At 37.6% G+C, this 27,890-nt stretch overlaps 3 protein-coding genes across 6 annotated transcripts; 1 reads left to right on the top strand and 2 right to left on the bottom strand.

Annotated features, from left to right (window-relative positions):
• Nucleotides 1-933: 933 nt before the first annotated feature.
• On the bottom strand, nt 934-6,810 carry LOC104213232 (polypyrimidine tract-binding protein homolog 1). Of its 4 annotated transcripts, none has more exons than XM_070167668.1 (10): nt 6,534-6,809; nt 5,747-5,956; nt 4,976-5,038; nt 4,808-4,881; nt 4,617-4,712; nt 2,875-2,932; nt 2,699-2,803; nt 2,493-2,574; nt 1,818-1,883; nt 934-1,585 (listed from the first exon to the last, which is right to left on the bottom strand). In XM_070167668.1, exons 1-10 carry the CDS (start codon nt 6,714-6,716, stop codon nt 1,575-1,577), a joined length of 948 nt encoding a protein of 315 aa, XP_070023769.1. In that variant the 5' UTR covers nt 6,717-6,809; the 3' UTR covers nt 934-1,574. The 4 variants fall into 4 exon arrangements, with proteins under 4 accessions (XP_070023769.1, XP_009760987.1, XP_009760986.1 ...); XM_009762685.2 differs by having other exon boundaries at nt 1,771-1,883; XM_009762684.2 differs by having other exon boundaries at nt 934-1,588; nt 1,771-1,883.
• Nucleotides 6,811-17,903: 11,093 nt separating this feature from the next.
• On the top strand, nt 17,904-18,431 carry LOC138882330 (uncharacterized). Its single transcript, XM_070162974.1, has one exon. It carries the CDS (start codon nt 17,904-17,906, stop codon nt 18,429-18,431), a length of 528 nt encoding a protein of 175 aa, XP_070019075.1.
• Nucleotides 18,432-25,624: 7,193 nt separating this feature from the next.
• On the bottom strand, nt 25,625-27,301 carry LOC104213233 (kinesin-like protein KIN-5B; the record flags this gene model as incomplete). The annotated part of the gene is given in 6 exon segments (XM_070162979.1): nt 25,625-25,687; nt 25,779-25,835; nt 26,202-26,270; nt 26,541-26,679; nt 26,754-27,091; nt 27,179-27,301. Coding segments are annotated over 6 exon segments (789 nt in total), but the record flags the coding sequence as incomplete, so codon positions are not given.
• Nucleotides 27,302-27,890: the final 589 nt, after the last annotated feature.

The following is a 27,890-nucleotide window of genomic DNA, read 5'->3' on the forward strand; positions in this document are numbered from 1 at the left end:
CGTTGATAACCCAAAACAAATGAAGCAAAATGTATATAAGAAATTCAGCAATATGAGACATTGTTATTGTTTAATAATTCAATACTCAATTTCTCCAGTAGTCGTTACATACAAGTGATTTCTTGTATTGAATAGAAAAGTGACATTGTTAGTGTTACGCCTTCTAAAATGCACTTCTTCAATGATCCACTGGTGGTGAATAGGAGTGAGCCGTACAGTTTCATTCCGTATACTTATCTTGCAAAAGCACCCACACAAATTCACACTTTGCCTCAGGTACTTAACAAAATGTTCCCCTCTATTCTAAGAATGATATGGGAAGTTAAACATTTTTTTAGACATTTTCAAATATATTAAAATCTTTTGCTGTATGAAAATTTATAATTTATAGTGCTTTTATGAAGTTATCAAAACGCGTAGATTTTAATTCAAAAAAAAAATCAAAAATTCATCAAATCCACACCCTAATATTAGATTTGTAACAAGAGAGGGATGCTCACGTGTTAAGCACCCTTCACCTTAGGGTTGGGGTTTCAAATTAACAACAAAACTCAAAAATAAGACAGAAGATTAAACATGTATCAAAATGGAATCGTAACCACATTCACCTTGAAATTTACTAAGAAACAAGCACGCAGTAATAATGCCAACACTAAACAAAGCAAAGAGATTAAAGGCCAGCTAACGAGCTTCGTAGCAAAAAGCTGGCTGATGGAAGGAATTAACATGTGTACGGAACATTTTTCCACGAACATCACCAATTTGGTAGTTATACAAAATACCTGCAATAAAAAGTAAAATCTTTGTATGATCCTGAACAACGAGGGATATAAGCCGTTGAATCACCTTAAACACTTCATTGACCCATTACCATTGCAGAATTTCTAAAGACGACTAAATGCTTACAACATAACAGGAACAACAATAATAATATGCCAATAAGAAAAACCATCATTACTATTAAGAAATACAGCTCATAATGTGATCACAGATGATTCTTCCACTCGCAGACCAAACATTTAGTTCGATTTATCAAGAAAGCCAAAACTTAAATTTAGCAGTGAACTTCGAGAAAAAGAAAATGGGATTGTATACAGCTGACATCACCTCCATCAGTGAATAAGAATCTTGGTCTTCTGAATCATTAGCAGCTCTGATGTTCCCACGAGTGCTATTAACCGTGATAAGGTGCATGACCAGGAGGTGGCATGGTTGATGGATGAGGAGGCTGACTTACACTATAAGATCGATCACTACTAACAATGTGATTGGTCTGCTGTGACGATCCAGGAGGATTTACTGCTGTTGCATAAGCAGAAACCGGTGAAGCATATGATTGCCCAGGAAATCTGGTAGGAGTAGACGGAAAGGTTGATCCGCCACCCTGCAAATTTGGATTCCATGAGGACATTTGGGATGTAGATGCTTGGCCAGGAACAGCACCAGCAGCGGCATAGCCAAATGACTGTGGACCAGACTGAGGGTTATGCCAAACTGGTGGTGTGGCATGGACTGCTGATACTTGTTGCATTGCAAGCAAACTTGATTCTGGAACTGTGTAATCTCTACTTTTGTCACTGTATGCCTGCTTCCAGGATTGAAAAATTAATTCAAGCTGAGAAGTATGACAGAAAGATACAAAAAGGACCAAGTGTGAAGAAGCATACTTTCAGAGTTTCAGTAACCGAATCTTAAATTTGGTGCCGAATCTTTATTTATTTAGTAATCATTTTTTCCCTTTGAAACCAACTCAAAAGCACATATGTATACCTGTATATTCAGATCAGTATGACGAGAGTATGATAGATGAAGCTTACAATAGCCACCATCATATATGCAGTGTCCCTCTAAAGCGTCCTTTGCAGCAGCTGCAGTTGTTACATCTGCATTAAAAATGATACATCAACCACAAAAAAGGACAACACGGGACAAAAAGGGAAAAAAGATGGCAGGGTGTGTGATTGGAGATTACTACCAGGCTACCATGATTACACGCCCATCTGCTAACGCCCTAGTGTAATAGAATTGATGTTTGGGGTGACATTAAATTTCCCTAGTGGATCGCATTACTCCTTTTTAATAACTATGGTATTCGAGCACTTGCGAGCGTCTCGACTATTTCACCGTGTACCTACTATCACCCGTAAGTATCGGCTGATTCTGTTCACAAAAATGGTTGTGATGAATTATAGATAGTGTTTTCAGTCTCACTTATACTAGTCAGCAAAGTTAGTCTTTCAATCTTTCTTCATCCTGTATGGACGTACATGTAATCTATATGGGAATGCTAACAGAATTCTTTTCTGAAACTAGCAAATGGTTCCAAGTGTAACCACACATTTCCAAGACCAAATCAATAGCCACAATTGCCAAAGGGAGTGGGGGAAAGAAGAGATAAGAAAATAAAGAAGCCACCACAAAACTTCAAAGGCTAGACAAAGTAAACACAGGTCGTAAAATAGTAAAGAACAGCAACTACAGTCCAAACATACCAGGATACTGAATTAATGCCTGGGTTTGACCATTCTTCTCAAATATAGCAATCTTTTGGACAGCGCCAAATGCAGAGAATACCTATTTTGGGGAAGAAAAGTAACAGCAGAATATAAATGAATAACACCATTTTTTTAAGGAAGGTAAATGAATAACACAATTACCATTATGGACATCAATGAAATAACAAAAGAGAAAAGAATACCGTGTGAAGGACATCAATAGTAACAGCATACTGCATATTTTCTAGAGAGGCAAAAAGCACATTACTCTCGGGTTCCTTTTTCTTTCCATCTGGACCTACAACAGGCTGAATACAGACCTTGTGAGGACTTCCCCCATACAAGGATGACAACAAAAATGATGAGCAATGAAACATACCTGAAGAAGCCCCTCCATTGCAGTAGGATTTACTGGGAGATAAGGGTTTGTATAGTCCCTATAAGATGAAATACAGAACTAAATGTGAATCAAGCTGATATAAGCATTTACGAATATCAGATCAACTAACTTATACAGCTCTGTAACAACAAAAACTCCGAGATATTTCCCAGAAGAAGTTATAAGTTTAGAAGCATTAGATACCTCAAAAGCAACGGTAAGTGCAAAAACACTGCTGTTAACCAAAGCCCATATTTAAGGAGCTAACACACCTATACCCCGAATTACTACATAAAGAAGAACCTCACCCACCCCACCATCCTAAAAAACTCATTTCATACCCTAACTGCTGACTATTGAGATGAAAAACTCAAAATCGACCAATCAATCAACTATGCATCAATTTTAAACTAGTTCATGAATCATCTATCCGCTTCATTGGACCAATTTCATTCCAATACGCCACAATACTCCCTCCATACCTTCTTATATGATGATGTTTGACTTGGAATGGAGTTTACAATGTCAAATAGACACATATATTATATTAGTGATAGTTTGACAGATATGATGTCACACCAAAGTTTAATATTCAAATTAGCAATACAATTAGTTGGTATTGAAGCTTAGTTGTTACTACATGTACATCCGGTCTAGTGATCCTTTTAAACTTAAAAGAAAAATAATACAAGAAAAGAATACAAGCAGAGATTTAGTGCAGCCCGAAAACTAGCAACAGAGAACCAAATAAACTAACAGGTCATGGTTCCCGGAATGAAATCTCAGCTTACAATCAGTATAGCCTAAAATATTAGAATCCAATGCTAAAGCAGTATTGCAGTTGAATTTACAAGGACAGATTGTCTAAAGAAACGTCTTGCAATGTCCCTTTGTACAACATAACCTACAAAATACCATAGCTAACAATTTTAGCCTCACAACCCTACAGGGAAATATCCAAGATCGGAGAGCTAAATAAATCTACAAATAGAAAACTTGGGTTAGATACTATGAGAGTCACCAAGGGCACACTTAAACATACTCTCCATATGTTCTTATAAAGACAAATATATACATCTAACTAATGTCCCAGGTTTTTCGTCTGCCAACTAGCCACCCATGATAAGTGACTTCAGATACAAATAAAAATCAACATTCAGCCATTCATCCAATAAAATATAAAGGGAAAATGAGAGGATCGGAACAAATAAAAATGAAACAAGACTTCATCAAAAATACAATTGAAACAAGATAAAATCTTATATCAACTTGACTTCCGCATATACACATTAAGGACTAACAGACAACTCAGCAATAATGTCAATAAAATTTACCCCAAGTTACAACAAGAAGTAGCTTTCAAGCAAATATTTGAAATGAATACACAGTTTGTGATCCCAAACAATTGAAAAGCATTATCCAAACCACGAACTCAGTAGAAAAACAAAAATCTTCACATGGTCATCTAAAATGAGAAATGAGAGGAATGCAGTTAGCCACTATTTTGAGATAAAGAAAATTACTACGAAGCCATGTCAAACACATCTTTGTTTTAGCTGCCGAGCTTCACTAAACCCTAGATGACAAGAAGCATAAGAAATTAGAAAATACCTCAACTGTAAATCAAAAGCAGATAATGATAAATGTGGCAAAGAATAATGCGAGCACAAATAGCAATAACAATAAGAATATAAAGTAACAAAGTCATAAACACAAAATTTGTCCAGGTAAATCTGTACTACCTGCTCCGATGAGATTGAAATTTGATATTAAGGTCCGTGTGTGCAGAGTATGAGATGCGCAAGTGACAATGATTAACATGTTCCGGAAGCAGGTACCTATGATAAAAATGTTAAGGATTAAATTGATCAAGAGTAAAGTGAGAGGCAGGTTGAATAGATCCAAGTATGTTCAATCAACTAAGTACACATACTTTGGTATACTTCTCCCATCCAGTGCCTCTCTAGCAGCAGATGCTGTCCCAACATCACTAAATTGAATCAATGCCTGCCAAGGTGTAATAGAAACCCATTAATACTCTACCAATCCATCCACCCAAAATTAGAAAAAGCCAAACTCATTGGTGCACAGATATACCGACCTGAAAACCTGCTGCCTTTTCAAAAGTAGCAATCTTTTGCACAAAACCAAAGGCTGAAAACACCTGAGACGGGTTTTGGCCCATTAAAAGTAAATCAGTCTAGAAAAGTAATAGAAAAATATCAACCAGTAATATGTTTCCCAAAACACACTGAAGAAGAAACACAAAGGAACTAGATTCTGAGTGCAGAGTAACACCTGTATATGCAAGCCATAGAAAGGTTTATGACCGACATGATTACATATCCAGAATCTCCAACAAAAGATCTTAAATAATGACCATCTGTGATTCAATCAACTTTAGTTAACACTGCCATCATTTAAATGTTACTATATTGGAAGAAAGTTCAATAGTAAGTAATAATTGAGCTCTTCTAAAATCTGAACCATAACCAGAGTTCTGGGCTAGAGAAAAGAATAAGGATTAAAGAAATTGAAAGAATGTCCCAAGAATAATCTGCAATACTAGAGAAAATAAGTTCTAAAGCATGAAAAGAAATACCATAAATTCCATTACCTAAGCCAACACAAAGCAACGTAACAATACTCTTCATAGAGGTCCACTAGTTGCAGTTCCTTTCTTTTTTGGAGATATGGAAGTTCCACTAGTTAATACATAATTCTTGGGGATCATGGCATGTTCAAAATTTTATTAATGATATTGAATGAATAATCAACCCTTCATAAGGCACGACTTTCCAACAGTCTATAAAGCTAGCTTTCTTGAAAAAACTTCCTTTATAAAGAGGAGAGAAAGCAACAAGACTCTTACCAAATGAATCACATCGATGCTGACATCACCAGCTTCAACACCCTCAATAGTTACCAGCAAAACATTTCCTGGAACATCTCCAGGACTCTTATTATTGACAATCTCATTCCTGTTAGAATACTGGATGTATACAGTCTTGCCACGAACTTGAGCAGGCTCTGAAGACGAGGCATAATATGAAACCATATTAATTGCCTGATTAAGGTCTGCCTGCAGTTGCAAAATGTGCATATTAGATGCTAATAACAAAAGTCATGCTAACACTGTCATTAGGGAAAGTGGATACACCAAAAAATTGCTTTAGGAAAAGGAATCCAGGAACGTAATTAACCCATTTCAGCAGTTACTTATTCTACTATTACAATTTACAAAGTCATTTTGGAAGCTCTTAGTGATTCTATAATTTAAAATTTCATTATGACATCTTCAGACCATTACAAAGCCAGTTTGAGCACACCTCAACTAATCCAGTGGCCAGGGAGCAGTCTCTAAATCCTAATAGCTAATATAGAAGATTGGCTCACAGCCAATGTTTAGGGTTTGAACTGAAATAGCCTAACCTCAACAACTAAGCCATCTCCTAATCATTCTTAATGAGTTAAACATGAAACGTACCCTGCCATGAACGGCAATGGAAACTGAGAGCCCTTTTGAACCGTGGATGTATTTAATAATCGAACTCTAATCACTCACATTTCAAAGACGAAAATCTAAAAAACCTTTGGGCGAATTTACAACGATCTAAAACAGACAATCACGATAATCGAAATGAACTCGAACAACTTACGAATTCGACAAAGGCTTGGTTGCGGTTGGCCCCGACGTTGCACTTGGTGTTGACAATTTTACCAAAGGGCTTGCAAAGCTCTACAAGCTCTTCATCGCTGCAATCCCATGGCAAATTCCGAAGGTGAAGAACTTTCGACGGCGTCTGTGTGTATCGGAACTGCTGTTGCCCGGATGATGACATCGGCCGATTTAGGGTTGCGATTCCCACCGTCGGGGTCCTTTTTACCTACTTTGAGCAACTGGTTCTTTTCTTTACGATTCCAAGAAAAATAACCTTTACGGTTCGTTTGGTAGGATGCGAATAGGGTGTATTAGTAATGTTTGTATTAGTTATGCTGGTATTAGTTATGATTGCATTAGTTATGATGGTATTAGTTATGATTGCATTAGTTATGTTGGTATTAGTTATGCATGTATTAGTTATACTAACATATTTTTTATCTGGTTTGATGTATTAAAGCATTGTATAATTTCTAAAAGAATTGTTTGTTTACAAAAATACCATCAAAACTAGTCCACACTCTAACTTTTTAAAAGAAACATATTGAGAAATGTTTTTATATGAAAAAGTTTTAAAAAATTATTTTATTTGTCTACCTATATTGTAAAATAAAATAAAATATTTATTTATAAAAAAGGAAATATGCTAAGTATTTATTTATTTACTAGGGATATAATTTTATTTCTCACTATTTGGATTATTTTGAACTTGCATTAATATACTAACTAGCATATTTTAATCAAGCATAAATTTTGAACGATAATTTTATCTTTAACTAAGCTAATGCATGCATTAAAACCAATTGCATTGCTAATACCATTGTTTTCTATGCATTAATTATGCATAGGATAATACCAAATAGGATGTATAACTAATACTTGCATAACTAATGCATAGGTTCAAAATGTCTACCAAATAATGTATTATTAATAAACAAAGCTAATGCATGCATTAGCTTATCTAATGCATCCTACCAAACGACCCCTTATTGTTTTCTTTCCCTCTGTCTTAGGGGTGGGCGTTCGGTATTTCGGTCCGGTATTTAAGAATTTCGGTTCGGTATTTCGGTATTTGGTTTATCGATTGTGTATACCAAATACCGTACCAAACTATTTCGGTACGGTTCGGTATTTCTTATTTTGGTTCGGTACGTTTCAGTACGGTTTCGGTTTAACAATCAATGCTAAGTGCTAACAGTGCACATGGACAATTGAAATTTTCACTCTAAAAGAATATGTTTTTCGATATATAACACTATAACATATTAACACTAACAGTGCACAACTGAACAACCACAATGTGCACATGGCTGAAAGCCTGAAACAAGAATAACATTTGCAGTTGCAACTTGCAAAGGCAACCTTGCACGCCAGTATACTGAACTCAATGTCAATATTGTATGTCATACAAACTGGCAAATTTGCAATGAATCTGGCGTATACTGTAGTTGGCAAAAGCTGGCCAACTACACAATGCACATTACTGATTACACAACTATATTAAACAACTTAAAGTCTTAAACACGGTTAAATACTTAACACAGTCCAACAACTTAAACACAGTTAAACAAGTTAAACACAGTCCAACAAAAACAGTCTTAACCCTTAAGTATTAACACTTAAACACAGTGCAACACTGCAACTGGCCAACTGCAAGTCTGCACATTCTTAACACTTAAACAGTTAAACATAGTGCAACAAAAAACAGAGAGGGCATCCCTCAACAAACAGTCTTGAGCAGTAGCACGGGGCGTTGAGCAGTAGCACGGGGCATGATTGCACTTGAACCTAAGCTATGTGAATAGAGTGTTCAACCAAAACTGTTATAACACGACCAAGAGTAAGCAAACTCTTATTGATTTCCCCCGCTTCTCTTGCACGAGCCTGAATTCAAACAGATATAGTTGTTGTAAGTTGGATTCGCTTTATCAGGGTTAATCCATACAAGACTTGTTACCACCATTTCAGAAGATGCATATAAACCATTCCAGGGTTAATCTCTGTTGTGCTTTTGGGCCAAAAACCTGGTAAATAGCATATCTTTAAGACAGCTCCTAATGCTAACATTCTTAACATGTCATCCATCCATTTAATGAACAAAATGCTACTATAAAACAAAGAATTATACCTTGTCAAAAGTGAATACTTTGTCTACTTGCTTGTTAGCTACATTTTGTAAAACAGAAACTTCTCTTTTACTTTCATTACATGTTATGGCCTTTGGAACATTAATCCTTTGCTCATCATCATTCAATGGCCTGAAACAACAATAACAACACTAAGACTTGTCAAATGAAATTTGTAGCATTTATTTTTCTTGAAGCCAATGTGTAAGAACATCAATCAGCAACAATGCATCCAATCCTAAGCCATTGATGTCCATATTGAGGTGTGTTTTTCCACATTCAATTTTATAAGCACATAACGATAATAAAAAAAGGCAGGTTTACAGCATATAAATCATGTCCTGAAATATGATTTCAACCAAAAGAATAGAGTCCAAGTGTCTGTTGTTAGGCAAATTTCAACCGGGGCGACTAAAAGAATAGAGTGTTCAACCAAAGAGAGCATTCTGCTATTGTTAGTTGCTCTGCTCATATGGTAAAGATCTAAAAATCAGACATAAACAAAGTAATCATATGGTAAGCCTAACACATAGTCGTGTACTCACAACTATTATTATACAAGCAAATGAATTAAACAGCATGAAGCCATGAACGTGATACAGATTACAGAATACAGATGATATTTTCCTACTAAAGGGAAAAGCTCGGAACAGCAGTTCATTCAATCAGCAGTACAACCAAAAGAAAGCGAAACAACAAACCTCTGAAATTGAGGAGTGAGGAATCGAATCGAGCTGGAAATCGCCTCCTATAACCCTAAATTAGTTTGATGCGGAAAATCAGAAATTAAAAAAATTATGCGTCTGAACTCTGAACTCAAAAAGTTCAAAACATAAAAATGTAAAAACTCAAACAAAACCTCAGAGAGTAGTCGAGTACTGGGATGAGATCATGAGAATGAGATGAGACTTACAAAACTTACAAAAGTAGTGGAGTTAACCGGTGAAGATGAGATGAGACTCGAGCTCGAATGTCGACTGGTCGTAACTCGTAGAGACGTAGACTAATATCCTAAGCAGTCGATTCTCATCTAGAATCGCAGACTGATAAGTGATATCCTAGACTCGTAGTCGATTCTCGTCTACTTCTCGATGAAATGGCTAAGCACTGAAGACAAGAGTGAAGACTCTGAACTCTGAAGTAGTAAGCAAACCCTAATGAAATGCCTAATTTGATTCAAGACTTGGGTCTTGGGTTGGCCGGTTGGGTACTTAGGTTATTGATTGGGATTGGGCTTGGGTTGGGAGTTGGGGGAGCTGGGCCTGGGTGGGAGTGGGACGCTGGGGATGGGGCAATGGGCATGGCCTGGCCGCATGGGCCTATAAAATAGGTAATTGGGCTTAGTCGTTTAGATTATTTCGGTATTTCGGTTTACCAAATTTGTAAAATTATAAAACCGAAAACCGAACTGAAATACCGAAATACCGAAAATTCATTACCGAATTAGACCGAAAAACCGAAAAAACCGAAACCGAAATACCAAATTAATTTGGTTCGGTTCGGAATTCGATTTTTCGGATTTTTTGCCCACCCCTACTCTGTCTGTGTACGTTATTAATACTGTATATTGATTTTTAGGGATGCTTTATCTACTTTAGGCCAAATACATATATAACTCATTCAACTTGGCCCCATTTTTCACTTTGGCACTCTATTTCAACTTTGTTCTATTTGACCCTCCAACTTTATTTCTTATGTTTTATTTTAACACAAAAACTGACTAGTCACATAGTGTGAATTGACTCACCTGATAGGCGCCTGAGGCGGATTCTTTTTGGCAAAATTCCGTCCCCAACAGTAACAAAATAAATGTTGCCCTACATTTAATCCCCAACTCCCTTCCCCTTTATTTCATCTACATTATTTCCTTCCTCATTCACTGTAGCCCCATCTTCATTATCAAAATTCCAAAGTTTTCATCTGCCGATTTCATACGTGACCATCCAGAAAACTTCAAACTTTTGCAATTTTATTGTTCGTTTATTTATTCTATTTTTTTTGGGGGGGGGGGGGTTTATTTCACCTAAACTTGAAGTTTGAAGTGCATCTATGTCTCATGAATGGATATTTATTCTTATGGATTTCAAGTTGAACTGAAAGTATCATGGACACCAAGAAGGTCATCGCTTTTATGGGTGTAAATTTGACAAAGTAAGTGAATCATTTTCGAATTTCATTTTCAGTGTTGTCATTTTCTTGTGTAAATAAGAAGTGGACGTAATTTTACCTAAATACGGTCGGGTTCAGGTATTTTAGTATTGACCCTTTTGATATAGATAAAAAAATCAGGTGGCAACATTTAATTGGATATTTATTACACCTCATATTTGTATATACATATGCGCTATATTTTTTGCACTGGTTTCAGCTTTTGTGTTAAAGTGAAACATAAGAAATAGAGTTAGAGGACCAAAATGAAACAAGATTGAGATAGAGTGCCAAAATAAAAAAAATGAGACCAAGCTAAATGGGTTGTATATATATTTGGCCTCTACTTAAAGTTTTTTGGCGTTGTTACAACTTTTTTCTTCTAGTTTATAAAATACTTACTTACATATTTTTTTTCCTCAAAAGAAATTTGTTCATATACATAGACAAATTTGATAAAAGCTTTTATGAACAGAAAAGTTTTTCATTCGTATTATTTAGTTATTCTTAACTATTCAGAATGACACAGTATAATGAAAGACTTCAAGTTTTTTCTAAATTTCAAATTAGTCCTTGTGCATTCCTTTGTTAAATCGATTTTTAAATTTTAAAAAGGAAAAACTTAGATACATCATAATTGTTTCAAAAAAAAGAAGTCATTTTTTTTTGGTTAAAGGGATATAGTATTTATATGCTAATTAACAAAAGGAACTACATCAGGGGCATTTATAAAGTATCGAAGAAACCTCGTAGTTGTAATGTTATGCACGACTGTGTTTAAGTTACAACCCATAAAAGATCTAACTAATTCAGTTCCTAGGATGTCTGCCCAAAATACATCATTGACAAACATTAGAGGAATTGATAATGTCATAGACTTGTTCAAAAATATTTCATTTGCTGCTTCCTTGGCCAATGCATCAACTACTCTACGCTTCCGGTATATGTGCCTCACTACCACGTTGTCCATCCTTTAGATGATTGACCTACATTCACAAATTAGAGAGTCATAAATCAGATTTCCATTCAAAAGCATATTGATTGTTTCAACTGAATGAGTGTTTATTTCCAATGGAACTAAATTGTTTTGCTCCGCTAGTTGCAGACCCTGTATGAGAGCTTGTACTTCTGCCCTAGTGTCTGTTGTGTGAGGTATATTGTCCATGTAACCCAATATCCAGTTGTCATTGTGGTTCCTGAATACTTCTCCTGATCCTCATATTCCTAGGCCCCCTCTTGCTGCTCTATCTGTATTTAGTTTGTAAAATCCCCTAGTTGGTGGTTCCCATTTTAACAAGATCTGGTGAGTTACCTTTGTTGAGTCATTCTTTGTAAACATAAGGTATTCAGTTGCTTTTGAGACTGTGTTTGTGGCATTGATGTGTTCGTTCTTATTATTGAATAAATTGTTGTTTATGGTTAACCAAATGTACCACAAACAAAAGGGAATGAGATTGTCCCAAAAGATATAGTTGTTGAAGGGGACATTTTTGATAAAATTCCATGTTGATTGCCACTGATGGCCATTGAAAACTGGAGCATTATGTGAACTATTCCTTGAAAATTTTGATAGAATTTCATTCCAGAAATGGACAGCATTAGGGCATTCAAAGAAAATATGGGCAATGGTTTCCTGTCCATTGTTATAATAAGGACATTGTGGGATACAGTTGATTCCAATAGAGTGGAGGAAGCTCCTAGTTGGGAGTCTCTTATGGGTTAGGAGCCAGATGAAGTACTTGATTTTGTTGGGGGCTTGTAGCTTCTAGATCCATTTGAAGGAGCCTTCCCCACCACAATGGAGGTTGGTGTCAGTCCTGCTTAGGAATGAGAAAGTATAACTATTTGAGAACTGGCCATTAGGAGTCAAATCTCATATAAGATTGTCATCCTTAGTTGTAACATGGGGGATGGACACAAAGTTCAACAGGCTCATAATTCTTAGAGGAAGGGTAATGGACAAAGTTGATGTGTCTCAATTGCCCAGGTTGTGGATTGATCTAACCTTGGCATCTAGGTCATTTTGGATTAATGGGCCCTCAATCACCTGTCTGATTGCTGGCTAATTAGGGATCCGTGTATCATTTAAGAAACTGACCATATTTCCTTTATGGACTACTCATATACTTGTTTTGTTGCATATCTCCTAGCACTATAGGATGCCCTGCCAGATTGGAGATTTTGGGTGTCTAAGGTGTCTAAATGCCCTAACTGGTCTAGCATTATTAGACATGTTGCAATGTTTGTGAATTAGAACTCTAGCACATAGACTATTGGTATTCTTATAGGTCGTCTATGCAAGATTTGTGAGGGGAGCTTTGTTCTTGATACTAGCCTTTTGGAGCCCTAGCCCCCCCCCCCACCTTGGTCTTAGTGACCACCTCCCACTTGATCAGATGTAACTTCTTCCTTTCAGGGGTGGTGCCCCAAAGAAAGTTTCTTTGCATTTTATTAATCTGATTGATAATTCTAGTGGGTAGTTTTATGTATTGCATAACATGGCTTTAAATGATGTTCAAAGAAGTTTTGGCCAAGATTGTTCTCCCAGCCATGTTGAGCATTTGGTTTTCCAACCAACCAGCTTGGATTGAATGTTATCAATGATGAATTGAAAGTCTGCAGATATTTGTTTTTATGAAGAATGGGAATCCAAGGTATTTCCCAAAGGATGTTGTGTGCTTGATGGACAAATAATTGGAGAGGTTTTGTATGGCATCATGTTGAATGTTTAAAGAAAACAGGACTCTTGATTTGGTGAGGTTGATTTTCTGTCCTGACTGCTCATTGAAGTTCTGCAATATTAAAAGAATGGTATCGCAATTCCTGTCATTGGCTTTAGCAAAGAGGTTAGGTCATCCGCAAAGAAGAGGTGGGATATTTTTGGTCCAGACCTACTTATACTTATGGGATGCCATTGGTCATGTAGGACTGCCTTATCAATAGATCTTGATAGTCTTTCATGCACATAATGAATAGGTAGGGAGACATAGGGTCTCCCTGTCTAATGCCTCTTAAAGGTTTGAAAGACTCTATTTTTCCCCTATTGACAAGAATAGAAATGGATGATGTGCTGATGCAGGACATGATGAGCTTGGATAAGCTTTGGGGAAAATTGAAAGCAGCTAGAGTGTCTCTAATAAATGACCATTCTAGCCTATCAAAGGCCTTCTCTAGGTCTATTTTTAGGATCATGTTGTCACTTTTCCTCCTCATTTTTATGTAGTGTGTGATATATTCTTGGACAATGATGGAATTATCACAAGCTCTCCTATTAGAAAGGAAGCTTGCTTGGCCTGGCCCAATGATATGGGGCAGAATAGGATTTATCCTGTTCACAATAATTTTTGTGACTGACTTGTAAATAGTGTTACAAAATCCTATGGGCCTAAAATTTTTAGCATTGAAGCTTGGGGGCATTTAGGGATTAGGCACAAGAGAGTTTGGTTCATGGTGCTATCCATAGAGCTTGTAGAGAAGCATTTTTTACAGAAGTTTGTGACAGAGTCCCCTACTATGTCCCAATACTTTTGGTAGAAGAAGGGGTGGAGGCAATCAGGGCCAGGAGATTTGAAGGGTTTATGGGAGAAGACTGCCCTTTTAATCTCACTCACATGAACAGGTTTGTCCATAAAAGCTCTTTGGCTTTCAGATAGAATAGGTGACATGATGAAGTGGCTTGTGAAAGCCCAAGGGGCTTTAGTGCGGGATGTTGTGTATAGATCAGTGAAGAAGCCCACAATTGTTGTATGAATGTCATTCTGGTCATGAAGCTAGTTTCCATTCTCCTCTTTAAGAGAGAGGATTCTGTTCCTCCTTCTTCTATTGAGGGTGAATATGTGAAAGAATCTGGTGCTGGCATCACCCTCATTTAGCCAGTTATTCCTAGACTTAAGTTTCCAAAATAGGTTGTTGCAGCTCAGGTTTATGTGATTGCCCCCAAATTTGTCCCGGGCCTTTAAGACTTCATTGAAGTATCCTCCTATAAACCAGTTGGTTTTTAGGTTTTTTATATTGTGATTAAGTTCTCCCATAGGAATTTCCTATTTGCTAAGAAATTACTAGCATAAATAGCAGAGAAGAGCCATGGAGGGTGGTTGGGACTTACCTGAACCATTGCATGGATGCCTTGAGGGGTAGTTGCCACTTTTTCAACTGCCACAAACTCCTCTTTCCACATAAACACTATACCTCCAGATAGCCCTACTGTCGGAGACTAAATGATCATATCGAACTGAAGTTGTTGAGCCAGATTCTGGTGGTCTTCCATCTTCATTTCAAGCAGGACAAGCATGGCAGGCTTGTGCATTTTCATAATTTCTAAACAATGCCGCTTGAACTCGTCATTATTTCTACCCCCAACATTCCACATGATGTAGTTCATCATTGGAGTTGGGGTGGTGGGTGAGGTCCCTCTTGAGGGCTCTTTGGTCTTTGCAGACCCGTCATTTGAGGTGGGGGGGACTTCCTCTTGAGACTCAGCACTAGAGTTAGGTTGAGAAGGGGTTTCATCGGACCATGTGTTTGGGTTGAGACTAGGCTCATTCCACACTTGGTCATTGTTCTGGGGCATAGTATAACTATAATCTCGCTGGTTTATGTGCTGAACTCTATCGCTCTCACTGAGTCCAGAAGTAGTGAGTCCGTTCATGGTATAACATAAGGTATTTCCTCTTCCTCCGAGGCATTCTTCTTCTTGAGGATCTCCAGCGCTTTGGAGATTCCTTTTTTGATGTTCTGGAGAGGTGGGGAATTGGTCTTCCCTTTTGGAGCAGAAGATGACAGTTTGTTTTGAGTTGGCTGGTCGATCATAACGAAGACCGGCTCGCTGATGGATCCTCTTTCATCAGATCTGGGAAGAAAGGTAGGGTTTGGAAGCTCTGTAGAATGTAGTTGTTGAGAGCTTGAGGGTCCGTTAATGGGGAGTTGTTGTCATTGTTGACCATCGATTGCCATAGGAGAGGTCCAAAGACTGCAAGTGCTTAGCTTAGTGCTTCCACCGTGACTCTGGCCAGGTGGGCTAGGTTTTGCACTACTAGGGTGACCTTCTGATTGCCCAAGGTGAAATTGTAGGAGAGTCCCTAGCCTTGTAAAGCAACCTCCAACCAGGAGGCCGGTTGGTGGTCCGGTGGTGGTTGCCGGGAGGTGATGATGGTTGGTTGCATTTCGTTTGCCATTTTTATGTTTCTTTGCCTTACTACTTTAGGTAACAAGTGGGGTGAACTTAAGGGACTTCCGTTCCATCAGAACCCCTTTTGGTGTCAAATCTTGGTCAGTGAAAGGGTTACTGGATATCGGAACTAGGGGTGGGATGGTCATTAATTATGGATCTAATGGAGGTGACGGTTGTAGTCTTTTCATCTGGAAATAGGGGGTACCAGATAGGGCACTTGATTGTTGTTGATGACTGTTGATATTTCTCCATTAGAGGTCGTTTCAGGAGTGCTGGTAGGGGAAGTGTAGGTGAGTATGTTTGGGTGGGGAATTGGGCTAATAGTTGTGCCCTTGTTAAAGTACCCGTTTGGGGAAAAGGGATCGGCCCCATTGGGTATTTCGCCACTCTTGAGAAGTGTGGTCTTGGGAGTTGGGCTAGAAGACCCTTGAATGATGGGTTCATGATTGAGGTCGGTAGGGTCATCAGTAGTTGGCCCCGCTTTTCTTTTGGCACTTGTACTGGGCTGGGCCCGTGTGCCTATTCTTTGACCTTGTTGGGTCAGACCTTGTGGGTTAGTGGGTCTTGCATTATACATTGGGTCATTGGGCCTTTTTGGGTATTCTGGGCGGGGTTGACTTTTTTGAATTGTAACGCTGAGTTTGAGTTTGGAGAGATTTACCTGTATCTCGTCCGTTTGTGGAACATGTTGTAGTTTGTTTATTCTATTATCATTTTTGTTTGTTATTTTTGCTAATATTTGCTTGCGTCTTCTTGGGAAGGTAACAATTTTCCACTCGCTTTCCTCTGATATGACTGCTTTCCTTTGATGAGCTTTCTGTGGTTCATGGGTTGCTGTGGGTGTGGGTGCCCTGTAATTGTAAATTTATGCAGTGTGCCTGATTCTACCGCAAATGGTGCATAGAGTCCCCTCTCCTTCGTAGATCACAACCTGCTTATGGTCCCCTATTATTACCGATGTTTCTAGTGGGGTTTCCAGTGGTACTTGAATACAAATACGAGCATATCTTCCCCTTAGAGTAAAGGATGTACATTGGTCTATCTTGAGAAGTTTGCCCAGTTTCCTACCAATTTTCTCTAGGATGTCCTGATCATAGAATTCTGTTGGTAATTGAGGGAGCCAGATCCATATGGCAGTTGAAGTAAGAGTGGCTTTTTGAGGGACAAATTTTGGTTCCCATTTTCGTACAAATAGAAAATTTCCAGAGATGAACCAGGGGCCAAGGTGGAGAGCCTTAACCATACTTTCTTCTAAACTAAATTTAACTATGTAGAAGTCCCACCCTAGGTCAATAAAGATTAATTGTTCGAATGGTTTCCATAGCTCGTTTAGTTTATATCATTTGAGATGGTGAGTCATCTTTCTCTTGAAAACTTTGATGATTACAGAGTAACGCCATGGAAGGTAAAGGCATTTTTTGTCATCTTGTGAAAGGGGAATTGAAACCTCAATGTGCTTCCCTTTGTCAAGATCTGGATTTGGTTGATGGTCGATCTCATAGTAATCAGTTTGGTTGCTCGCTGGTTTGTCCAAAAGCATTTCCTTATAGGAGTGATGAGGTAATTCTACCTCCATTTGGCTATGCTTATCTGGGGGTTCCGCTGGGAGTGGTGGTTTGATCAGAGGGGGATCCATGAACAACGATGGACAAGAGACTTGCTAAAACAAAGCTTGGCAAACAACCAATTTATTAATTAAATACTTGAAACCATGTGAACATAGTATGTTTCCAAGTATTTTTGATCTAGTGAAAAATAGGGTTGATGATATTGGCTAAAAAAGAGAGAGAGGGAGGAGAGCCATATTGTACACTCACTTCTGCTCACACAAACTATGGCCTAAAATAAAAATAAAAAAAACTTTAAGACTACGTAACAAAAATCAATTAACACTATGATTGTTTCATACTGAATATGGTGCAATATGGTGCAACAATTAACACTACGATTGTTTCATACTGAATCGCATGTGGAGTTTATCCTAACATTGATATATGCTAAATGTGATACAATTGAGAGGATAGAATTATGGGATTCATTATATGCAATGGCAAGGGATATGGATGCACCATGGCTTGTAGGAAGTGATTTCAATATAATATGGGACGAAGAAGAGAAGTTTGGTGGGTTACTAGTGTCACTGAATGAAATTGATGATTTTCTACACTGCGTCAACACTTGCAATCTCTTCGACCTTGGATTTAAAGGCAACATATTTACATGGTGGAATGGGAAAGCAGAGGAAGACTGTATATTCAAAAGGCTAGACATATGCTTGGCCAATGTTGAGTTCCAACAAACATTTCCAGGAATAAAGGTACAACATTTGTCAAAGACTGGTTCTGATCATAGTCCAATGTATCTGAAGTGTGATATTGAGACTCCACCAATAAAAAAGCCTTTTAAGTTCTTGAATTTTTGGGTGGAACATGCGACTTTAAAGATGTGGTGAAAGAGAATTGGATAGCTGATTTCAGTGCAAATCCTTATATTCTTTTTAATCACAAGTTAAAAAAATTAAAGAAGGCCCTTTCATTGTGGAGTAAGGCTACATTTGGAGATATTTTCCAAAAGATAGCAAGCATGGAGGAGGTAGTGATGGTTCATGAAGCAGAATTTGAAGCAAATCCTATAGGGATGAACAAGGAAATGCTACAAAAGGTTCAGGTAAAATTGATCAAATGTCTTGCACTAGAGGAGAAATATTGGCAACAAAAGGCATGCATGACTTGGTTCAATAAAGGGGATAGGAACACTAAGTTCTTCCAAGCACAAGTGAGAGGTAGGAGGAAGAGACTTCAGCTTAACAGAATTCAAAATAGTGGAGGAACCTGGATTGAAGAAGAACAAGAAATTGCAGAAGAGGCTATCAAATTCTACGAGAAACAGTTCACAGAAGCAGCTACTCCTTCATCATTTGATATCATAGAGCATGTTCCTAATCTGATTAACACTGAGCAAAATGTAGAATTGATTAAGCAGCCAACAAAAGAGGAGGTTAAAGTGGCAGTACTTGGACTTAATGGTGATAGTGCTGGGGGCCAGATGGTATGACAGGTAAATTCTATCATTCTTGTTGGGACATAATAGGGGATGACCTGTACGACATGGTGAGGGCTTTTTTCAATGGTCATGAGCTACCCAAGTGTGTAACACACACCAACCTAGTTCTGCTACCAAAGAAAAAAGAAGTTACCAATTTTTCTGATTTAAGACCAATAAGCCTCAGTAATTTTTCAAATAAGGTTATATCGAGGGTGGTACATGAAAGGCTAGTGAAATTTCTCCCAAGTCTGATATCGGAGGAACAATCAGGTTTTGTCAAGGGCAGGAATATAGTAGAAAACATCCTTCTAACTCAGGAGATAGTGACTAACATTAGGCTTAGAACTAAGGCTGGACCTAATGTCATCCTGAAGCTAGATATGACCAAAGCTTATGATAGATTATCTTGGCTATTCCTAACCAAGGTACTGAGAAAGATGGGATTCACAGAAAGGTTGATAGGGATTGTCTTTGGATTAGTTTCAAACAATTGGTATTCTATTCTAATCAATGGTCAAGCTCATGGGTTCTTTAAGTCCTCAAGGGGAGTAAAACAAGGTGATCCTGTATCTCCAACTTTGTTTATCTTGGCAGCAGAAGCATTATCTAGGGGTCTAAATGCACTACATACTAACCTATATTTTTGTGGATTTGGGATGCCAAAGTGGAGTCCAAAGATCAATCATTTGGCGTATGCATATGACATGATTATTTTCTCATCCTCAGATGAAACATCTCTAATGCTGATTATGCAAGTGCTGAATGCATATGAAGTTGCATCTGGGCAGCTTGTTAACAAGACCAAATCAGCTGTGTACCTGCATTATTTAACAGACATGGAAGTAGTCAGCAAGGTGGAAAGGATCACAGGCATTCATAGGAATGATTTTCCTATTATATATCTAGGTTGTCCTATATTTTATGCAAGGAGAAAGCTGGAATACTATCAGCCCCTAATTACTAAGGTAATGGACAAACTGCAATCATGGCAGGGTAAGTTATTATCAGTAGGGGCAGGGCAGTTCTCATAACCCATGTACTGCAAAGCATGCCTATGCATCTATTATCAGCTGTAAACCCTCCAAATTATGTGATAAATAGGCTGCACAAATTGTTTGCTCAATTTTTCTGGAGCAGCTCTGTAGGAGGAACTAGTAGGCATTGGGCTTCATGGAATACACTATGCATGCCAGTTGAGGAAGGAGGAATAGGTTTCAGGTCACTACATGATGTAGCAAAGGCATTATTCAGCAAGTTGTGGTGGAATTTCATAACAAAACCAAGCCTATAGAGCTTTTTTGTATGTCAAAAATACTGTAAGAAATTGAATTTTGTAATTGTTCCATGGAAAAAGGGGTCTCACATTTGGAGAAAAATGTTGGAATGCAGAGATCTGATTGAACATCAAATCTTTTGGCAAACAAAAAGGGGATCCTCACTATTTTGGTTTGAAAACTGGACAGGTCTTGGGGTACTATATTTTTTAGTTCCTCAGGAATTTGGCATTGATAAAACTGTACATAATGTATATGATGTTACCTTAGATGGTGAGTGGGATGTGGACAGGCTATTTGAACTGCTTCCTGAAGACTTAGCAGTACACATTCTGGAGAAAATCAAACCATCTTCACCTCAGCAGGTTCTTGACATGCCTTGTTGGATGCTGGAAACAAGAGGATATTTCAGTGTTAAGTTAGCATGGGATTATACGAGAAGAAGAGACGAACCAAGAACAGCTTATAGGATGATTTGGGTAAAGGGTCTGCCTTTTAAAATAGCTTTTTTCATATGGAAAGTATGGAAAGCAAAGTTACCTTTAGATGATTTCATGAAAAGGTTAGGCTACTGCATGCCATCAAAATGTTGGTGTTGTGTACAGCCAGATGATGAATCTCTTCAGCACTTGTTTTTTAGATCAGAAACTACAAAGACAACTTGGAAGTATTTTCTATCGAGGGCGGGAATAACTGTGGAGGGATTAACATTGCACCAAGCAATCACAAAATGTTGGACTGCAAATGTGTGCTTAAGGCTCAACCCAGTAATGCAAGCACTCCCCTCATGTGTAGTCTGGGAACTCTAGAAAAGAAGAAATAGTATGAAGTATGGTGATGCTGTGACAACTAGCAGGGTGATTTATCAAGTTTCATCAAATCTGCAGGCATTGATGAAAGTGAGAAACCCTGGGATGGACATGGTACCTCACAAATGGCAAGATCTATTAGCTATGATGGAAAATTTCACTCCTAAACTTAAGGTTACCAAAGTCATGTGGGAATTTCCAAGTGCAGGATGGCTAAAAGTTAACACAGATGGTGCATCGAGGGGAAATCCAGGCAGGAGCTCAATAGGTTTTTGTATAAAAAATTAAAATGGTGACATAGTCAAGTCAGTAGGGAAGGAGATTTAAGAGACAACAAACACAGTAGCTGAAGCGAAGGCCATAGTAGAAGCACTAAGGTTCTGCAGATTTCAATAATACTCTCATGTATGGCTTCAAACTGACTCAATGTTATTAAAAAAGATAACGGATGGGATCTGGAAACCACCATGGATCATATCTGAGCAGGTAGAGGAAATGATGCAACTAATGAATGGGGGCAATTACACAGTTACTTATATTCATATGGAGGGCAACAAGCTGGCAGATCACTTGCTAATTATACTTTAGATCATGGAGAAATAGAATGCCAACAATTCTGGCATCTAGATGCACAGGGAAGGAGGTTAGTTAATGAAGATAAGCTGCAATGTCCAAGTCTAAGGGTGAAGGTGGACAGGAGATAAGAAGCAAAGAGAAAAGGAAGAGCAGGAGGCATGTCAACTTAATCGACCAATATATTCAAATCCTAAGGGAGGAGGATATAATGGTTGGTATTTCTAACTATCTTTTCTCTCGTGCAGGTGCCACTACGAGTATATTATCCTATGCTTTCAAAAAGCCAAGAATTAAAACGTATATATGGGCCATGACTTGGGAATGTCTTGTTTTCCATCAAGACAAAAGGAACGACAAAGGCAGGCACGCCTGGAGTTTTAATTTAATACAAATGCATGGGATCGAGGAGTCATCGTTAGAAGCAAAATTCGAGCTTTTTTGTAAGCATACGTCCAACAGCTTGATAGAATATGAAGGCATACGCATTGGGATAACACCACTGGGCGTAATCTTCGACAAAACCAAAAATTGGCCCAAAAAATTGGACCACTCTTGCTGCATACATCAAAAAGAAAAGGCGTTGGGATTCCACATTCAAACGATTTTTTATTGGCAGAAGAGTGCAGCTGTTACTTTGGGATTTTTTTATTACTGGCAAGTGCATAGGCTATTCACGCCTGGCTACATGCCAAGAAAAAAGGTACAAATGGAATCTTTGGGATATTATTGACCGAATGCTTTCAAACATTGCATGTGGAGCTTTGCATGAAAAGCTGGACATATGCTTTTTCAAATTGACAACATGCTTCAACAAATGGAAAGAGGATATACAATCTTAAACAGACAAACTAGAAAAAATAAGGCACACATGAAGTGCACATGATAGAATATTTTGGAAACATGGATCATTAAAGAAAGGGACAATGCATGAGAATCATTGTAGGCATGTGCATTACTTTGGGTGCAAATGCCAAGGACCTTGGACCCCTCAATAGTGTGGGAATCTCAAGGGGACATCACATGATCACGTGCTACAGTACCGGATGGCTACAGTACTGTATGCTACAGTTACCGTATGCTACAGTAACCGTATGCTACAGTGCCGAGCTACCAAATTGGTGGAGTCTACGTGAAGTTGCTGAAAAGGGGCTATTTACGCAAATCAAATTTCACACTGGGACGCTTTGGACTGGAGATAGAACGTCGACTTGGACTCATTTGGGCTGTTTTTACAATTACAAAGTTTTAGTACGCATAATGTGATATCAATTTGAGTATTATGCTCAATTTTGATAGTACGTTACATTAGAGTGCAAAGTCTATTTCCTTTCATTGAAGGAAGACAATGACAATTTCCTAATTGTTGTATTTTTCTTTTCTGTTATTAATAAAAAAACTAGCCCTAGGCGCTTGCCTAGCGGATGGAAAAAAAAAACAATTATAGTTATTTGTTAAATATTCATATCAGTTGAACTTAACATTTGAACAAAATTTGCATTATAAATCAAACAATCACATGTATCTTTTGGAAGTTGATTCCGAAATTAAAAATAATAAGTTACTCGTTCTTTTTAAAGCTTATTTTTGTTTTAAACATACTGCATATTAAGAAGTTAGGCACACTATTTGAAGTCATTTTTTAGTAATAGCAATAGTAACAAAATAGATCAAATATTATTAAAATTTAAACTCCGCATCTAAATAGTCAATAAAATCATATTTTGAAAATTTTAAAGAAAAAACGTATGAATTTTAATTTCTATAAGATACTATTGCTTAAATTATGTAGTATGGAAAGTACACGTTAATCGACGGTCATTTTTTACATTTTACAAATTATGCAATGACAATTTATTTACAAGTGGGATCTAGAGAGGATAGCGTGTATGTATATCTTACACCTACCTAGTGAAGGTAGAGATGTTGTTTCCAACAGACTCTCGGCTCGGAAAAGGCGAGAAGAAGAAGAAGAAAGAAAAGGAATAAGGAAGAAAAAAAGAAAGAAAAGAATAAGTAGTACTAAAAGGGAAATACGATAATTGAAATGAACTAAATAACGTGATAAGAATATTAAGGTACATGAGTGTTACTTATACTACTGGTAAGAAAGAGATAAACCTTCCTTATACCCTAGTTCTCTACCTTCACGCCCTCCTATCAAGGGTCATACCCTCAGTAATCTGAAGCAGCGCCATGTCCTACCTAATCATTTACCTCGACCTCTTCTCAAACCCGTCATGGCCAACCTCCTAACATGAGCATTGTTTGACCAAAAAGTATAATCATTGGTTCAAATAATTGAATTTATGTGATAAGGAGTTAAATCTAGTTAACAATAATATTTCTGGATGCGAGTTCCGAAAGTGTGACCAACGTTAGACAAATCTGGTAGAGATATAACATTGGTATGCAATAATTGTTCCAAATAGCGTGAGCAATAATAGAGCATTTAATAACAATGAATAGCAATAAATGACATTTGAGTAAATAAAATGAGAAATTCACTCAATAAAGGAGGAACTAGGTGGTTGTTCCTCCTGACAATGATGAGTGATAAACAAATCCTTGATTGTTCGAATTATTCTCGGATATGATGAAAAGTAAAGAATAATTCGAACAAGAATCTTGATGAAAAGGTCATGCTTGTTTCTTAGTAAGAGAGAATATTTAGCCAAAAGTTTGTTCTTACAAATAATCTCACGTGCCTCACAACATTGGCCCCTCTTTCTATTTATATGAGACATATTTATGATAAACCTTAATAGTAATGCAGAGAATATTCATTAGAATATTCCCTTTAATATCCTATTTCGAAAACTAGTCGTTACAACTTCATCAGCGATGTTCGACCCCGACCATTATCGACATCTCGACCACGTCTCTCATCGACTCTTCGGCTACGAGTATTTCTGCTTTCTGGCTCACCTCGACTAGTGATGATTCGAGATTCTTCCTTTAGAGTAATCTTATTTCGAATATTATCTGGCAGATTGTGACTCATACAAGTATTAATGTTGTTCCTCTTAACATACACGAACCATCTCAGCCTCGACTCCCCCATCTTGTCATTTACCGAGGCCACAATCTTATCTCTCCTAGTACACCCACTCATCCATCTCAACGTCATCAGCCTACCGTAGTTTGAGATCAAAGGCGCGTATCATCAAATTTAAAAATTGAATTGGGTATTACTTTGCAAACCGAAAAGCTCAAGGGCTTAAGTAAAATTTACTCTAAAGTTCAACCGCTTCCTCTGAAACGGTCGTTTGTTACTACTACCATGGGTGGATTTACTTGGGAGGGGGCGGGTCACGTGAACCCATCCTCCTCTCCCTAAACTGTGTATAGCAACAGTAAATTTCAACATAAAATACTTAAATTTGTATGGGTGAACCCACCCTCAAGTGAGCATTGTAGTGTACTGGTAGAGGAGTGCACCTTCCATTTACTAGGTTAGTAGTTTGATTCCCCACGTTTCCTCTTTTAAAATTATCCATTATTTCACTTTTTAATAATTAATAAATTGGGTACATCCCATGCTCCTAACCCACCATGTAAAGTTTTCTGCTCCTTTAGCAGAGACGATTTTTTTCTTTTCCTCTTTTTATTACCTAATAGTAGTGCACAACTTCTTCTTTAGTCACTTTTCAAAATCCCTAAATCAAAAGCAACTCTCCAGAAAACACTCTCTAGCCTAGGGGCGGGCGTTCGGTATTTCGGTTCGGTATTTAAGCATTTCGGTTCGGTATTTCGGTATTCGATTTATCGATTGTGTATACCAAATACCGTACCAAATTATTTCGGTACGGTTCGGTATTTCTTATTTTGGTTCGGTACGGTTTCAGTTTAACAATCAATGAACAATCAATGCTAAGTGCTAACAGTGCACATGGACAATTGAAATTTTCACTCTAAAAGAATATGTTTTTCGATATATAACACTATAACATATTAGCACTAACAGTGCACAACTGCACAACCACAATGTGCACATGGCTGAAAGCCTGAAACAAGAATAACATTTGCAGTTGCAACTTGCAAAGGCAACCTTGCACGCCAGTATACTGAACTCAATGTCAATATTGTATGTCATACAAACTGGCAAATTTGCAATGAATCTGGCGTATACTGTAGTTGGCAAAAGCAGGCCAACTGCACAATGCACATTACTGATTACACAACTATATTAAACAACTTAAAGTCTTAAACACAGTTAATCACTTAACACAGTCCAACAAGTCCAACAACTTAAACACAGTTAAACAAGTTAAACACAGTCCAACAAAAACAGTCTTAACCCTTAAGTATTAACACTTAAACACAGTGCAACACTGCAACTGGCCAACTGCAAGTCTGCACGGTCTTAACACTTAAACAGTTAAACATAGTGCAACAAAAAACATAGAGAGCATCCCTCAATAAACAGTCTTGAGCAGTAGCACGGCCTCACGGGGCGTTAAGCAGTAGCACGGGGCATGATTGCACTTGAATCTAAGCTATGTGAATAGAGTGTTCAACCAAAGCTGTTATAACACGACCAAAAGTAAGCAAACTCTTATTGATTTCTCCCGCTTCTCTTGCACGAGCCTGAATTCAAACAGATATAGTTGCTGTAAGTTGGATTCGCTTTATCAGGGTTAATCCATACAAGACTTGTTACCACCATTCCAGAAGATGCATATAACCGACCTCAGCTTGTTTGGGATTAAAGCATAGTTGTTATCATATTCTTTTTTGTTTTTTTCCAGTGCTAATTTGTCATTTAGTTAACATTTATTTGAATAACCGAGTATAAGAGAAATGTAAAAGCTTTCTAATTTTGCTTTAAAGCACAAATCTGTGATGCTAATATCATACCTCTCGTGCACCTGATCGAGAAATATTTTCTGATCCTACTAAATCAACAAGATTGAGCTTGCCACACTTAATGAGCTCCTCATCTCCAACAGTCATTTCTTTGACATGAATAGTTATGCTAAAAACAGAGTGAGAACGACTGCAGAAGAAGAGTATCATTAACTTGTCGCTTAACATTTACTTTTTAAATCGATTAAAGCTAACATGTCCTACCTGCTGCATTTGTTCAATAGAGTGTCTGCTGTGCGCCTCCTGGCTGCTTCTCGCTCCAGGAGGTTATAAATGTCGTTTGCACTGTACACAGCTTCTTCCTCAAGACCCCTCACTACAACACAACCTTTTCCATCCTCCATGAGAGATACATGCTTCTTTTGTCTCTCTTCTAAAGACTTTGAAGGCTCTTCTGAAGCTAGCAAGTCAGTGATTTCTTCGTTGTATAGTTCCCAAAAAGTCACTTTCGTGCTATAATATGCATTTTAACCTTCAAGCGTATCAAAAATTTAGCGAACTGCCCTTGGAATAATACCTGCTTCAGCTGGTAATTCACCAGCCTATAACATAAGGAAAGAACAAATCTTATGGACAAGAGTAGATCAATGTGAAAGATGATATGGTGTATAGTGTGAACCAGTTAATACCTTATTCCTCATTCCTCCTTCCATTGTGTATGTTTTACCTGTACCAGTTTGCCCATATGCAAATACAGTGCAATTAAATCCGTCAAGAACTTCCTTAACAATGGGCGAAATGGCTTGATCATATACCGATCTCTGTTGTTCTTTTGGGCCAAAAACCTGGTAAATAGCATATCTTTAAGACAGCTCCTAATGCTAACATTCTTAACATGCCATCCATCCATTTAATGAACAAAATGCTACTATAAAACAAAGAATTATACCTTGTCAAAAGTGAATACTTTGTCTACTTGCTTGTTAGCTACATTTTGTAAAACAGAAACTTCTCTTTTACTTTCATTACATGTTATGGCCTTTGGAACATTTATCCTTTGCTCATCATCATTCAACGTCCTGAAACAACAACACTAAAATTTGTCAAATGAAATTTGTAGCATTTGTTTTTCTTGAAGCCAATGTGTAAGAACATCAATCAGCAACAATGCATCCAATCCTAAGCCATTGATGTCCATATTGAGGTGTGTTTTTCCATATTCAATTTTATAAGCACATAACGATAATAAAAAAAGGCAGGTTTACAGCATATAAATCATGTCCTGAAATATGATTTCAACCAAAAGAATAGAGTTCAAGTGTCTGTTGTTAGGCAAATTTCAACCGGGGCGACTAAAAGAATAAAATGTTCAACCAAAGAGAGCATTCTGCTATTGTTAGT

This window comes from Nicotiana sylvestris, chromosome 2, assembly GCF_000393655.2.
Source record: "Nicotiana sylvestris chromosome 2, ASM39365v2, whole genome shotgun sequence".
Classification (NCBI taxonomy): domain Eukaryota; kingdom Viridiplantae; phylum Streptophyta; class Magnoliopsida; order Solanales; family Solanaceae; genus Nicotiana; species Nicotiana sylvestris.